This window comes from Gossypium raimondii, chromosome 2, assembly GCF_025698545.1.
Source record: "Gossypium raimondii isolate GPD5lz chromosome 2, ASM2569854v1, whole genome shotgun sequence".
Lineage (NCBI taxonomy): Eukaryota > Viridiplantae > Streptophyta > Magnoliopsida > Malvales > Malvaceae > Gossypium > Gossypium raimondii.
The window spans coordinates 7,984,157-8,000,948 of NC_068566.1; the positions used below are offsets into that span (position 1 = coordinate 7,984,157).

Consider the following 16,792-nt stretch of genomic DNA (forward strand, 5'->3'; position numbering starts at 1 on the left):
TTGGCATAAAGTGTTGGGGTGTGTGTGTGTGTGTGATTCAATTCTATAATCTCAAGGGCAATGAACAAGGGCTCAATATTAGGTTTTATGATAAGGCATCTCTTCAATTTGACATGTAGAGTAGAGTGGCTTATAAGCTAATTTCATGTCTACACTAATTATTTGGATATGGACTGCCTTTTAAGTTATTACATCCTCACCTTGCCTTACGTTTCATGACTTAAAAGAGTGGGGGTTGGGACGTTACTCTAAATTTTTTCAAAATAAATTCGAAAATAGGGAAAAGGAAAAATAAAAGAAAAAAATCTCAAAAACTATTAAAATTTGGGGAAAATTTTAAAATTTTAAAAAGAAATTCTAGAAAATATATTCCATGTGCTTTAAAAATAAATAATTATTTTTGGATTTTTATATTTTTTGAATTTTGGCTCTTGAGTTTTATGTATTTTAAAAAGAAAAGTACTTTTTTTGATAATTTCTGATGTTTTTATATAATTTTTAAAATTTCTTTCCTTTTTTTCGGGGGGGATTTTTCTATTTTGTTTCTTAAAAAAAAAAAATCCAATTTTTGGATTTCTTTCTCAAAACGAGCAACATGGCAAGCTTGAAGTGCGCCACATCAATTTTTTAACAAAGTCGGGTATTGGAGTAATGGGTACAATGTTTTGAAACATTATGTACCAAATTGATACAAATGAACCTTCAAGTACCAAAGTGATATTTAGGTATAACTTGGGGATAAGTTATAGGTTTACCCTTATAGAAAAGCTGACAGAACATTCTAACTTTTTTAGTTGTTGGCATGTTTGAAAAGGTTTCTTAATTATTTATGTACATATTTTAGTTGTTGGCATGTTTGGATAAAAGATTGGATTAAACAAGAAATGTTTTCAAAGAGTTCTAGTGTGATCAATTTATTTAAAGAGATGTTGATTTTGAAAAAGTTCTCTTATATCATATTCTATAATAAGTGATTTAATTGGGGTAAAATTTAAAAGATTTATTCATATCACACTTGCTCTTCTACAAAGTACCATAATGCATATTTAAATATTTGTATTTTTAACTTTTTGAAATGAGGAACTTATTTTGAAACTACTTTGAGTGCAAATTATTTTATAAGTGAGCTATTCTTGTCGATCAATTTACAACTAAGTTTTTTAGGGGGAAAGACTTAGTAAGAGAGGGATCTAGATTGTGTATAGGAGTGAAGTTGTAGCTGTTGGGATTTTGAGCCCTTAGTGAAGTTATTTCATCATTTGTGCTCGTAATTTTTTTGAACAGATTGATTAATAAAATTCCATAGTTAAATTATTATCTTTCGTATCTTGTCCTCATTGGTTTTTGCACAACAAGCAAAATGAACTAAGGAAATACTGAGTAATTAATTACACAGGATCAACTAATATTAAGTTGCATCATAGAGTTAGATTATATGTGAGAAGACAACTTAGATAGTTGGTAATATACATAGTCTAAGAAATAAAAATGAGCAAATAATTCAAGATACTATTATATTGTCTATCACAATTGATGAGATATATTGTCTTGGGTATCTGTGCATGATGAATCCTAGAAAGATAAAAACATAGGTGTGATTGTCCAGATTAACAATATATCGGACATGACCCAAGTTGAATTAATCCTGATCCGTTTATTGATAAATTAATTGTGACGTTTGTAGTGTGAGTTACCTCAATCCTAAGTAAGTGACTAACTATGCCTATGTAACTCATTTACTTTGATATATTAAAAGCTTGAGCTCATTTGATGCCAGAGTCGAAAGTTGATATGTGGGGTATATAACTTATGTATGACATGTGCATGGCTTCACTTACAACAGTGAAATTTATAGCTCGTTCAAAAGGTAATTGACGTCCTCTCACTAGCATTACATAGATTATGAAAAAGGAATGTGGTCAAGATCATTTGTTAAGGACAAATTGTAACGCCCCGAAAATTCTGATATAACATGTAACATAATTTCAGACTCAAATATCGAGGAAATTATGAGAAAATTTTTGGAATGAATTGGATATGAAAAATGTGAAAGGTGTCATAAAAGGGAAAATATGACAAAAGGATCAAATTGTAAATTTTGAAAAGTTGAGGACTAATATGCAAAATTATACAAAAATGGAAAACATGAGTTAGGATGGATTATTTTACATTGAATGGATTGGGATGCGATGTGGTGAGATGGAAATCACTTTTGGGACTAAATTGAAAAAAAAATAAAGGGAGTAAATTGTAACTTTCCCATTTCCACTAGGAAAAGGGAAAAACTATAATTCTCACCATACAAGGACTTATATTGAGAACTATATATGAATTAATAATTTAAATTGATTCAAATATTTAATTTTGAGAGGAAATCATAAAAAGGGACAAAAGAGATAAAATGGAAAATTTGCCACAAAGGGTAATTTGGTCAATCTTTGAGACTTGTATGAACTAAATATTGTACGTTGGAATGTAGTTATTAAAGAGCCTCCACATTGTAATCTTTATTTTAGATGGCATGTAGCACCCTTAACCCGTATTTGTCATCGAAACAGGGTTACGGAGCATTACCAGAATTTACAGATCAAATAAACAGATAATTCATATCATATAGCATTTATATCAGTAATCAATCATAATGTCCCTTATATGAGCCCTCGAGGCCCAAAATATACATTAGAAATATATCGAGACTAAATCGGGTACTCAAATTTTTTTTCGAAAAACATTAAAATTTATCAAAGATGCAGGGGACACAAACCCGTGTAGTCAGCCGTATGGCTCACACGATCAAGAGACACGCCTGTGTCTCAGGCCGTGTGGGCACTCGAAAGAGGGACACACAGCCGTGTCCTAGCCTGTGTCCAAAATTGAGAGCTCTCTGACTTGGGTCACACGGCCAAGCCACACGCCTGTATGTTAAGCCATGTGAACAATTTGAGTATTTTGTTTTACAATTTAAAAGATGCAGGGGACACACGGTTGAGACACACGCCCATGTAGACGAAAATAGGTCATTTTTCTAGCCATATTTCTAACCCAATTTATCTTCAACCTACATTAACATTTTAACACATTCACAAGCCAATACAAGATATTTAAACCAAGCCAAAACCATGTCTTATATATGACATATCATCATATATGACCAAGTATACATGCTTATCAAATTGATCAATTAAATATATAAGCATATTTGTACCAAATATACCAAATCAACCCATGCCTCAATATGCCTATTAGTAAACCATTATTCAATCATACCAAAACACACATCAACCATAATAAGGTCATATACTTATATGTCAAAATGTATCAAACATAAGCCATTCAAATGGCTAATCACAACAAAACATTTACATACCATAAATGACCAAATTAACCTATATATGCCATTATAACCAAAGTTGATTTATTAAATATACAAAAAAGGCCGATAAATAGTGTGATGTGACTCCGACCAGCTTCCAACCTTAACGAGCTTCCAAGTTACTATAAAACATGAGAAATAAAACAGAGTAAGCTTTAAAGTTTAGTAAGTTTGTATAACATGGAATTTAGCTTACCAATTAATTCTCATTTAAGGTAAACAAACTAAACATGCTCAAACCAATTTGGCCAAATGCCTAAACATATATCTTCATCAAATATGTTAGTCATATAATTAATATAATAACTTATAATCACAATTGTACATAGTCATCAGGCAAGTTTCACACACATGTATCTTTCATATCATTTTTCAACTTATCAAGTAACATCATTTTCATGTATTTCAGGTATATACGGGTAATAATTCATTTCGTATTCATATTGTTTCATATCAGAATTTTTTGCCCGTTGAACCATTTAAAATATCGATGGATACACGGGTAATACACACTAAGTGTACAAAACTATAATCCATCAATTCATATAATATTCGTCAATTCATATTTAGGGATGCTCATGTGAGCATATAAACAAGTAGCTCTTTCGAGCTATATAACGGGAAGCTCATGTAAGCCGTATATCGGGAAGCTCATAAGAGCCGCAATTAGGTAGCTCTAGAGAGCCATTAATCGGGAAGCTCATGAGAGAGCCTTTAATCAAGAAGCTCGTAAGAGCCATATGTTAGGGTGCTCATAAGAGCTAAATAACGGGAAGCTCGTGAGAGCCAAATATCAGGAAGCTCAAGAGAGACAATATTGGGATGCTCATGAGAGCGAATAATGGGACACTCTTGCTAGCTGTGGTGTGTCCGCAACACATGCAGGATCACAACCAATCAGAAACCCTTAATGACAATGTCATCTGTATCCATCGATTTTCTAAGGTTCAAACGAGACTCAGTACTTGTCGAATATATGATCAGTACATTATACATGACAATTATATATTTCACATACATAATAATATTCAATTCAAAGCATATAAATATTTTGATTTAGTTGCACGAACTTACCTCGACAAGTGTATGTAAATTCGTAGGCTACTAATCTAATACTTTCTTTTTTCCTCGATCTAACTCCGTATTTGGTCTATCCAGATCTACATGAAAGAATTTAACTCAGTTTAATATAATTTATATTAAATTCAGTCCAATACACATCTTTGACAAAATTACTATTTTGCCTCTATACTGCTAATTAATTACAATTGTCCCTAGGCTCAGAAAATGAAATCCATACAATTTAATCCTTATTCCAAGCCTAGCCGATTTTCATATGTAACAATTGCAGCCCATGTATTTCATAAAATTCAGAATTTTTCCATGAGTTCTTTTATCTTTTCAATTTAGTCCCTAAATCACAATTTCATCAAAATTCACTTTACAGAAGTTGTTTATCTATCAACAACCCTTCATTTTCTACCATAAAACTTCATAATTCAACTATACTCGTCCATGACAAAACTTTGATACTTTAATAACTTTACAAGTTAATCCCCGAAATAGCTAGATTAAGCTATTACGATCTCAGAAACATAAAAATTATTAAAAACTGGACAAAGATACTTACCCAATTAAGCCAAATAAGCTTGCTTACTTCAAATTCTTGTAACTAGGGTTTTCATGTTTTTAATTTTAGGAAAGATGATGAAAATGATGATATTTTTATTATTTAATTCATTTATCATTTTATTTTATCATCTTTCCAATTTAACCCTTAATAATTTGCTAAATTCCAATGAGAAATAATCATCCTTATCTACTAATTCCACTAAATGGTCTATTTGCCATATAAGGACCTCCAATTTTGAATTTCATAGCTATTTGGTACCTTTAGCTACTAGAATTCAACTTTTACATTTTATGTAATTTGTTCCTTTTTATTAGATTGAACATAAAATTAGTAAATTTTTTTAACGAAATTTTCTTATGATATTCCTATCATAATACAAACCATAAAATAATATTAAAATAATTTTTCTTTCGGACTCGAATTTGTGGTCCTAAAACCACTGTTTCGATTTCACTGAAAACGGGCTGTTACATGGCAAGTCTATCTGCCACAATTTCTTATAAAATGTGGTGTAATCATTATTGTAGTGCCTAGGCTCAGGTGTATCCCCTCCCTATAATAAGCATTTGTAATAACTCTTCACTGTATACTCACTAGTTGCCTTACTCCACCAAACCATCCTATCTTCTTGAGGGTGTCGAGATAACAGAATACAAAGGATGCATTCAGCCTCTTTCAGGGAAAAATATCTAGCAATAAGATCTTCTTTCTAGCATCTTTGTCTTTGATCGATTAAGTCTAAAATTGCATTCAGTTCACTATTCCTAAACACTATTGCGTACTTTAAAATCCACAGATCCTAATAGCCACGCATCATCTCAAACTGAGATGTTAGTCCTTGCTCACACTTGCCAACACATACCTTCTTGCAACACTCCTTTGGTGGCCCAAATGCTCTTTCCAGGTATAAGATGTATTGTTCCATAAAGTCGATATTATAAATGTAATATTTGGGTAATATTTTTCCTTCAACATGCCCGCCAATAGAGAATTTAGGTAATTAACCAAACGTTATCATTGCTTCGCAAGCAAAGCAACATTAAACTTTGCTAAATTCCTAAAACCTAACCGCCATCCTCTTTTAACTCACATAGGTTTTCCATTCACACCACTGTATGCCTCTTTTTCCTTTAAAGTTTTGCCATCAAAATCTACTTATAATGTATTCCATATCCGTACAAAGAGAAACAGACATTAAGAAACATGACATTGAATAAGTTGGTATGGCTTGCAACATACTTTTAATGAACACCTCTTTTCCACCTTGAAAGAGGGGCTTAACACACCAACTATTAATTCTTTTAATCAGTCTATCTTTCAATATCTAAAAAGTAATTTTCTTTTTCGTGCCAACCATGTTCAGAAGCATAAAATACTTTTTTGGGTCTGATAAAAATCGAACCTTCAACGTTTGTGACACTAAATATCTGACATTTTCAATAACATTTGAATTGAAAAATAAAAGGGACTTATCAAAATTAACACACTGTCTAGAGCATATCTCATATTCTTTTAGAACCTCTTGCAAGACACTAACACTTCCTTCAATTTTTTCACCAAAAAGGATACAATCATTTGCAAAAAGTAAGTAACTTCTAGTCCCCTCTGACATACTTTTTCACCCCTTACTAGACATTCCTCCTTTGCCAAACGCATCAGTGATGAAAGCCCTTCAATACAAATCAAGAAGAGACAAGGGCTGGGTGAATCCCCTAACCGAATACCTCTTTTCGGTTTAAACAAATCACCTTTTTCACCGTTTATTGAAATTGAATAAGACACTGTGGTAACATATTGCATGATAAAATCCACCCATGACACCGCAAAACCCATTCTTAACATCATATCTCGTACAAAAGCCCATTCGACCCTATCGTAGGCTTTAATCATATTCAATTTGAGTGCCATGTAGCCTTTCCTCCCAACCCTGTGCTGCTTGAATGCATGGAGAATTTCATAAGCCAACAATACATTAATTATAATCAGCCTTCTCGGGATAAAAGCGCTTTAAGATTCATCTATGCAAACATTTAACACTTTTTGGAAGCAATTAGCAACTGTTTTTGAAATTATTTTATAAATTACTGTACATAAATTGATGGGTAAAAAATGTAACAAATTATCTGCGAAGAATTAAAAAATTCCAAAGTGCCTTTGTTAAGAACATTCAAACAAAATTGACCAAATTCCTAACCCACAATATGCCAGTATCTTTGGAAAAACAGTACAGATAGACCGTTAACTCTTGGTACTTTTGTTGGGGCCATATCTTTTAAAGCCATATAAACCTCCTCCAACCTATGTTTTATCGTAAGGATTTGATTCATGCTGTTTGAAATACTTCGTTTTACTCTTGCCAATATGCGTTCAGGATTACCAGCGCCTTGGGTCACAAATAATCCTTGGAAGTAGTCTTTCGCAATCTTAGCCAAGTCCTCCTTATTCGTAACAAGCTGGTCATCCATTCCTCACAAACCCCGAATTTAATTTGTTCTTCGTTGTTGAGAAGCAAATCTATGGAAAAAAGTTGTATTGTGACCACTAAGCTTTAGCCAATTTGCACAGGCCCTTTTTCTCCTAATAAAGCTCCTCTTTATCAATCTCCATGTTCAAATGTAGCTTTGTATCAATCAACTCCCCATTATGTCATCATTTCGCTCCTCTCCATTCAACTGTTCTAACCACACATGGAGCCTCCTCGAAACCCCATTTTATCTTTTCCTTAACAGATTCACCCATTCTTGCAAGCCCACTCCAATTTTATTAAGGCTATCTGGTATATTTCCTTGGTTGCCTTCCCACAATTGTCTAATATCACTTTTCACATGATTCTTCTTGATTCCACCATGCTTTAAACTTAAAATGCATTTCGACAACCTTTGTTCCTCTTGACTGGTATATATGAGCAGCAGGCAATGATCAAAGAACGAATGCAATAGATGCTTGATTGAGAAATTCAAAAAAGCCAAACACTATGTCGAGTTTGCAACTCCTCTATCCAACCTTTCCCGAATATTATTCTTTGGTAAATTCCCCCTCTTCCATGTAAACCAAGGCCTCGTATATCCTAAATCCTATAATTGATAGTCAGTTAGAGTATCCCAACAAATTCTCATTTGTCCTTCATCCCGCAGTAGACCTCCCTTATTTTCGAAAGAATAAAGGATCTTATTGAAGTCTCCGCAAACCATCTACGATAAACCTTGGTCTCGTCCAAGCTCTTTCAAAAGATTTCAAGAATCTTCTTTAAATCGCAGATTGGGTGAACAATAGAACCCAGTAAGTCGTCAAGTCATATTGTCTCCACTTGTTTTCACCTCCACATCAATATGATTTGTTGAGAAGCTTCTAAGAGTTATGATATTGTCCATATTCTAGTACATACAAAGACCACCTCGAGTGCTATCAACAACTACGTCAATCCCATTCAGAAAACCACTTTTCCTTCAGATTTTCTCCATTTGTCTTGAATTAATTTTTGTCTCCATGAAGATGACAATTTGGGGATCTTTTTTCAGTATCTTCTTCAAAAATTGGTGTACTTTATAAGATCTGGGTTAATACTTTCTTTCTCTAATGTTTATTCCCAAGAATTCTATCTCAAATTTGTTGGTTTGTATCTTTCTTTCTGACAACATAATTCCATATTGAATGACCAACTCCTTGAACTAACTCAGAAAAGCAATATTGGCTTGTACATTTGAACTATATAGAAAGACGTCATCAATATATATCAATGCATTATCCATGATGGGCTAGAAAATATTGATCATGGCCTTTTGGAATAGTAATAGAGTTGTTTTCAAACCAAATGACATTATTATCCATTGGTAGTGTTGATTTGGTAGGCAGAAACCTGTCTTGTTCATCCCCAAGAATTCTATCTCAAATTTGTTAGTTTGTATCTTTCTTTCTGACAGCATAATTCCATATTGAATGACCAACTACTTGAACTAATTCAGAAGAGCAATACGGGCTTGTTCATTTGAACTATATAAAAAGATGTCATCAATATATATATATATCAATGCATTATTCATGATGGGCTAGAAATTATTGATCATGACCTTTTGGAATAGTAATAGAGTTGTTTTCAAACCAAAAGACATTATTATCCATTGATAATGCTAATTTGGTAGGCAAAAACCTGTTTTGGGCCTAGCTTTATTCCCAATTGCCAAAATCCAGCTTTGAGATCAAATTTGGAAAAGGTCTTATCTTTAACTAGAATAGAAAATAATTTGTTCTGATTGGGTATTGAGAATTTATCATCTTAAAGAAAATGATTTAAGTGGTTCATAATTAATCACCAATATGAATTTTTCTCTAGCTTGCTCTGGTATTTTCCTAACATAGAATGCTTCACATGTCTATTAGGAATTTAAGGGTTCAATCAACCCTTGTTGTTTAAGCTCTTTGCACTCTTATTCCTGTATAGTTTCCAGTATGGTGATAAAGATATTATTGTAGGCTTTGATTTATACACCAACGTTCAACATCTAAGAAATCTACCTGATGGAGTCCAATTCAAGATGTTTAAACCTTTTGTTTCAATTTCCAAGTTGTTTGACATTTAGTCAAAAAAAAATCCAATAGATTGTCTAGGTGCTCAAAGATGAAGCTTGTGTGGACTCATATTTTGAGTTTTTATGAAAATGTGATGGGTCATTATGGAAGAATTCAGATTTCTTCATCACACTTCATTTCAAAAGAAATGAAGATATCAATCCCACAAAGGCAAGCCATATAGGAATTAATTATGATCATCAAAAGCTAGTTGAACAAGAATGTAAAGAGCTTCAACAAGAAAGGTTGATTGAACCCTCAAATCCCTAATGGGATGTGAAGCATTCTAGGTCAACAAAAGAGCAGAGCAAGCTAGAGGAAAACTTAGATTGGAGATCAACTATCAGCCACTTAATCATTTTCTTCAAGATGATAAATTCTCATTACCGAATCGAAACTCATTGTTTTCCAATTTAGAAAAAGCTAAGATCTTTTCTAAGTTTATTCTCAAAGCTGGACTTTGGCAACTGGAACAGAGGCAGTAGAGAGGCCCAAGACAAGTTTTTGCATACCAAATCAACATTATCAATGGTCAATAATGCCTTTTGGTCTGAAAACAGCTCCATCACTATTTAAAAAAGGCCATGATCAAGATTTTCTAGGATAATGTATTGATATATATTGATGACATCCTTTTGTATAGTTCAGATGAACAAGCCCATATTGCTCTTATAAATTAGTTAAAGCAGCTGGTCCTTCAATATGAAATTATGCTGTCAGAAAGAAATATGCAGACCGACAAACCTGAGATAAAATTCTTAGGGATGAACATTAGAGAAGTAAAGTATCAACTTGGTCCCCATAATGCACAAGAAGATTATTGAAATTTCTTGATGTAAATCTGACAAAGAAACAAATCAAACAATTCCTAGGGATGGTCAATTATCTTAGAGATTTTAATCCAAAATTTTTCAAGTACCTTTGAGCAAGATGTTGAAAAAAGATCCCCCTCCATGGAAGGAAGCTCAAACAAAAGCAGTCCAGAAGCTTAAACAAAGTCTCTAGGATTTGCCACCATTGCAAACACCTTCTGGTGGAAAAAGAATTATTTAGACAAACGCTAGCGATAAATATTGGAGTGCAATTTTGTTTTTTGTTTTTTTGAAGAATTAAATGAGACATTTATGTGAAGATTCAATCCATTACCACTCCTCCTTGTATCTCAAAATTTAAATTTCATCTATTAAGACATCGTTTCTTGGTACACAAATGTTAAAACTCAAGCAAAAAATTTTCCCTCACCCACAGCTCCTGTGATTCTCTAAGTTATCCTTTGATACTAAACATGTTAAAAGGAAAAACTAATATTCTTGCAAATAAAATCATGATGCACAATCCCTCTGCTTCGAAAAAATCCACTTCTAAAAGGTCAAAGTCTCCTCCACCCAATCTTCCTCCAGCTCTTAATCTCGTCCTTGAAAAGAAATTCCAGGATAGAATATTCCGATATCAATTGAAAATTTTTAAAAGATTATTTCTTAAAACCTCCATCTTGAATATCCTTTCATCATACAAAAATGAGGTAATGAGTTGTCATATCTGATATCCAGTGTGACAATGTGCCTAACTTTTCAATTAGATATTTTATCCTTATTATTTACTTTTCAGTTTAATTTGTTCAAATATGGATACAGAAATGTTGGTACCTTTTAATTTTTGAACAATCAAATAATGATTCGATACCAACTACCAGTATCATACCTCCATAATTCCATGTCCCAGTGTGTCAAATTCACTTTACGGGAGTCCAGAGAAGATGGATCTCAATAACAAATAGTGAAAATTATCTAATCACAATTTCCAGCTGCGACCATTTCAATCAAACATTTGTAAGCATATAAAGCAAGGAAAAGGCAAAAAGAGAGCAATACCCAGATATTATTTTCTACAAGTGAGAATCTATATCCTAAAATTCATCTATGGCTAAAAGAGGGATGTCCCATAACATACTCTTCTTAAATGATATATATTACTATTGTGGGTGTTTCATTGGATAACAACCATTTGGAAGACATGTTGTTATGCTATTAGAACAATGACACTGTAAATAACTCCTTTTAATAACAAAAGTTCCTCTTTTCTACCCAACTTCACAGATCATTATCATCAGCAGCAGCATTAACCTCTGCAATGACCATAGAATTTTTTTTGAAAAACTCAAAAGAAGTTGTAGCGAATTCAAAGATCGAGACAACTATCCACAGCCTGAAGATCAAAACAATAAAGGGATTCTGAACAAGTCCTTGCCCTTGTATGTGCAGTAAGAATGAAGTGTAGGAATTATCATACGTTAAAACAAATAGGATTAAATTAGTAAAAATACAAAATACATGTTAATAAATTTTTTATTCATCGTAAGGGCAATTTCTTTAGAGGATGACACTATCTATTTCAATAGGAGCCGAATATGATGCAGAGCATTATTATTATTATTATTAAGAAATGACCTTATCACGATGACAGAAAAATAAAAAAAAGGATGCAGAAAGTTAGAACCATACACATACACAATTTGTAGGGCATCAGCCTCTCCGGTTATCTGTTGTAAGAAGGCCCATTTGCTCTGTGAGATGATTCGTATGTTGAATCCTATCCCGCCCATTATTCTTCCCCAACAGTAATTCAGGTTCACAACTTGCGCCATTTTCTGGAGAACTCGAGTTAATTTCATCAGAGTCCCCACTGGGCGGGCTTGTTGTAAGAAACTGTTCCCAGAAAACATCACTAATTGCTGGAAGCTTGGGGGTTCCATCCAGCAGCATGTCCATATCACGATCACTAGAAAAGTCATCCGTTTGTATTGGTCTTGCACCATTCAAAATGGCTGACACAGGGTCAATGTACTCTGCATTCACTCTCTGAGACCCTCCTCCCGAACTTGCATTTGTAAAGCCAACATCATTATCAGTCACAACCCCTTGCATATGAGGGACAGTTGGAAAGACTGCTGCTTTTTGTGATTTATGCTGATTTATATCAGATATTTTACCCGAGTTAGTACTCTCAGTTGTTAAATGAGTGGCAGTACACGGACAACTGTTAGGAAAACCTGATTCTGCTTGCAGATAAGACTGTCCAGAAGCTGGTGGGACTTCTGACAGTGTCACTCCAGAAATTCGACTGGAGCAGCTCCTGCTGTCTAATGCATTGGAAGGAGGAATACCATCAATCATGAAAGCATCGGGGTTATCTATCGAAGGTTCCAACCTAGGTGACGTGTTCATCTTCAATATCTGGTGCAGCATTGCTTTCGCTGCCTCATTCAATGAAGGCTGAAATTTTACAATCCGTCTATTAGGAAATATGGTACCATGTTCACCGGTTAAATTTTCTTCATCCTGCCTGGAGAGTCTCCTCTTTTTGTTTCCACCAGTAAGGTGTCTGTTGCTTTCATTCTGCTGCTGTACAAGCTGGCTTAAGAAACCTGGACTTTGCATGGCCTTAGCAAGAAAAGACATCATTTGCTGCTGTCTCTGCTCCATCACCTGTACACGCTGGCCAACAGCTTGCAACTGGTTATCTGTGGCTTGTTGCTGCTGTCTCAACCTAACAAGTTCCTGCATGAGAACATTCTTGTCCCTCTTAAGCCTTTCAACCTCCTCTTCGAGCCCAAACGTCCCTACCTCAATGCAAGCTCCAACTGCCGAGCTATGAACTTGAGGTTGTTGATTACCATGGACATTAGCAGGTTTCCGCCTGCTGATAGTTTTCAAGAGATGTTTCTGACCTCTTAGGAACCCCTCATTTGCAAATTCCCAACGGTCTGGGTCAACTTTCCTAAAACCCTAAAGGAAAAAAGTTATGATGATCAATGACACGAGTTATCACATATATATTTTCCATACAATAGCAAGCCCACATATGTGTAAAGCAGGGTTGAATTTTAATATCTAATTGAATCACATATCATCCGTCTTGTTTGAGCCCCAATGCCTGACCACAATCAGTTAGTAATTACAAGCATAAACTTAAACCTGCAGATAACAAACACAATTACAACTCGATGAGTTCTTCAGATCAAGGAGAAGAAAAGGTGATCAGAAGAATTCAATCCATAACATCCACCCTCTCCAACACATAAGCTGACAAATAATACTGTCCTAGTTTCTCGATCATGCTTTAGTTCACTTGTTGGTTAAAATAACATTTTCAGAGCCAAAAGAACTTGGAAAAAGAAAAATCAAAAGAAGAAAAGCTAACATGAGGAAATCAGGAAATGAATTGTCAATTTACTGAATCCCCTGAATTTAGCATCTTACTCAGATCAAATGTAGTTAGATCAAACATGGCAAGAACAAAGAAAAAGAATCAACAGCGGTAAAAACATGGAATATATATGCATCTCCAGAATTGATGGCATTTTAAACAAAAAAAAACATCATTAAAGACATAGAATTTGTTTCAAAAACATGAAATCAATATAAAAAGCACACATGGAACAAACGCAAGACATTTCAGCTACTGATCTGAGAGCAAAAACACTATATATGAATATACTTTGTTTAATTCAAATTCAACATATAAGATTAATAGGAAAGAACTGCAATAAGTAGTATCATTTTATATGATAGTAAAATTGGTCAAAATATAAAAATGGTTAGTTGGGCATGCATGTGCATTCCATGGAAAATGGTTTTCAACCAATCATCCGCATGCCATTGACAATCCTATATAACAACAGGAACTGCATAAGCTAAGAGCTACCCAATATCCAATTTCGAAATGCACTAAGTAATATTTAAGATTGTTGTTATTAATATTAATACTAAACAAAATAATCAGCACATTACGGTTGCAATTCCCAGTTCCTATATTTCAAATCGATATCCCAATTTAATTCAGTTTAGACAATTACTATACCATAAATTCATGATCCAACACCAATATGGTTCTAAAATCTCTCCTCCCACGAAACTTCATCATTAAAACTATTCACAGTTCATTTCAATCTCATCTATGTATATTTCTTGAAGCCATATAATAGCAACCCAAGTTTCCATTAAAAGAAAAAACCAAAACCGTGAAAATCCAAACGAATTCAGAACCCCATTAAACCTCAAAATCGTAATTCACCTCAAGAAATCACACATCAATCAGCCTACATATGTTCAAAGAATTGGAAGTCTAAAAACTAATAACAATAACAATAAGATAGAAAAGAAAAAAAAACAAAAAGAACAAAATCAAAGAAATACCCACATAAGTATTGAGTTGTCTGACAAAGCTGGAGAAGTTATTGTGCTTAAAATACTTAGGCAGAAGGTCCCTTGAAAACTCCGGCACTTTCCAGACAACGAAACTGTTGTTAGCGCTACTCCACGAGATAACGGAGTTGGTCGATGGATCATCCACCACGTCGTAGGTTTTGCTGAGGAACGGCGGCACCGTGTTGCCGTTTGTGGCGACGGCATTCGCCGCTGATATTGAATCATGAAGGGAATCCATTTATCTTTTTTTTAAAATAAAAAAAATAAAGAAGTAGAAAACAAGTATTGGGAAATATTAGTTTTAAAGATCAGATGTGAGGCGATTGGGCATGGAACGGGAGTGAAGGAAGGAAGCTATAGATTCTGTAGAGAGAGAGAGAGAGAGAAGAAAAAGGGTACTGTAATAGTAGGGTGGCTTTGTTTTTATTGTTTGGGAAGGATAGGATGAAGAAGAAAAGGAGGAGAAACACTAGTCTGACCGACACGTTGCTTTTTGTAAAACCATTTTCTAACCGTTTCCCAACCTCGCCATTTTTTTCCTTTTGCTTTAACTAACCGCTAAGGTTTTTTGTTTTTTTTAAATCTACTTATAGAATTGACGGAAATGACAATTTTGACCTAAAAGGAAGGCTGTTTAAACTGACCTGGCCATTTGGACAATCAGAAACTTGTCAAAATATTAGTTTGGAGAAGTGGATTGAATATATTTTTAATATATTTTTTAGTTTTTATTATTTTTTTAATAATTTATTTAATTAATCAGATAGACCGGTAAAATCAGTCGAACCAGTTAAATTGACGAATCAGTTCAACCACCGGTCCAATTTTAAAAATATTGGGTAAAAATATAATAAAAGTCTCTTTATTATATTTTGTATTGCAAGTCGATCTCTTTAATTAAAAAAATGAGTAAATTAATCTTTGTATATTACGAATAAGAGAAATATTTTTTTGTTAGTTTTCTAAGGTTAATTGCTAATTATGTGGAGTTTTACTTTGACAATTTGGATTTAATGTCATGTAAAAACTTTTAAAATTACACAAAAATCTATTAATTGAATTTTAAGTAATTACATGGCATATCATGTAATTTAAATGTTTAAAATTTAATATAAACTCAACAATATTTTAATCTTAATTATTAAAAAAAGTACTCTAAAAAATTATTGAAAAACACATTTAATGTTTAAAGAATTTCAAAGAAGAACCTTATCTCTTAAGTATGGGTTTGGATGGGCGATGCAGTATGTTTAGCTTACTTTTTGTCTCACGTTACAGTATTGCTATAATATCTAATCCAACCACCACCACTGTTTTTACACTACCACAGGTGTAACTCACCGTCCATCTAAATTCACACTAAATTTAACATCCCCAAATTCGAACAACCTTAAGTCCCAATTAAATTTATGTAAATTTTAATCAATTCATGCTACCTTGAAATAGATCACCCAATTAAGTCAATTCTTCTGGTAGTTATGACCTTTGTCGTTATAAAACACAAATCTTAAAATATATGCTTTTTATTATTATTACTTTATATTAATTTAATTAATTAGAGATAAAATAATTTTAAAAGAATATGATTTCTTTATAAATGAGTTTTAAAGGATTTAATTTTTTGATTTATTTCTTTAATAATTAAATTAAATTTAATTAAAGATAAACAATAATGACAAATGATGAATTTTGATTGGTTCAAAATTTCTAGATAAGTCTTAATTTTTTTTGCTTTCAGCTTTGAAGATCTTTTACAAAGGATGCCATCAATATATATATTCATTTGGATGGAACTTGGCAATGAAACAAAGAAGTCTACGTACCCTCATTTTTTAAGGACCAAGTCATAACGTAGTTCAATTTCGTTTTGGATTTGCAATTTAAGCTCATACTCAAGAGCATCATTTTTTTGATGAGCAGTTTATACTCATACTTAGAAGGTTCATTATTTATTTTGTGCGAACAGTTTAAGCGTGTTAAGAAGCATCATCATTTATTTTGGATGAACAATTT

At 33.2% G+C, this 16,792-nt stretch overlaps 1 protein-coding gene across 14 annotated transcripts; it reads right to left on the reverse strand.

Moving 5' to 3' along the window:
* Positions 1 to 3,211: 3,211 nt before the first annotated feature.
* LOC105787939 (heat stress transcription factor A-1e) lies at positions 3,212 to 15,310 on the reverse strand. 14 transcript variants are annotated; one of them, XR_008191988.1, is made up of 6 exons: positions 14,772 to 15,310; positions 12,080 to 13,357; positions 11,274 to 11,376; positions 10,492 to 10,599; positions 4,448 to 4,533; positions 3,212 to 3,495 (listed from the first exon to the last, which is right to left on the reverse strand). XR_008191988.1 is itself a non-coding variant. In XM_052625537.1 (3 exons), exons 1-2 carry the CDS (start codon positions 15,015 to 15,017, stop codon positions 12,095 to 12,097), a joined length of 1,509 nt encoding a protein of 502 aa, XP_052481497.1. In that variant the 5' UTR covers positions 15,018 to 15,310; the 3' UTR covers positions 3,212 to 3,495; positions 12,074 to 12,094. The 14 variants fall into 14 exon arrangements, 6 of the variants coding, with proteins under 6 accessions (XP_052481497.1, XP_012470005.1, XP_012470004.1 ...); XR_008191989.1 differs by having other exon boundaries at positions 10,492 to 10,602; XR_008191984.1 differs by having other exon boundaries at positions 12,074 to 13,357.
* Between the last annotated feature and the right edge of the window lie 1,482 nt (positions 15,311 to 16,792).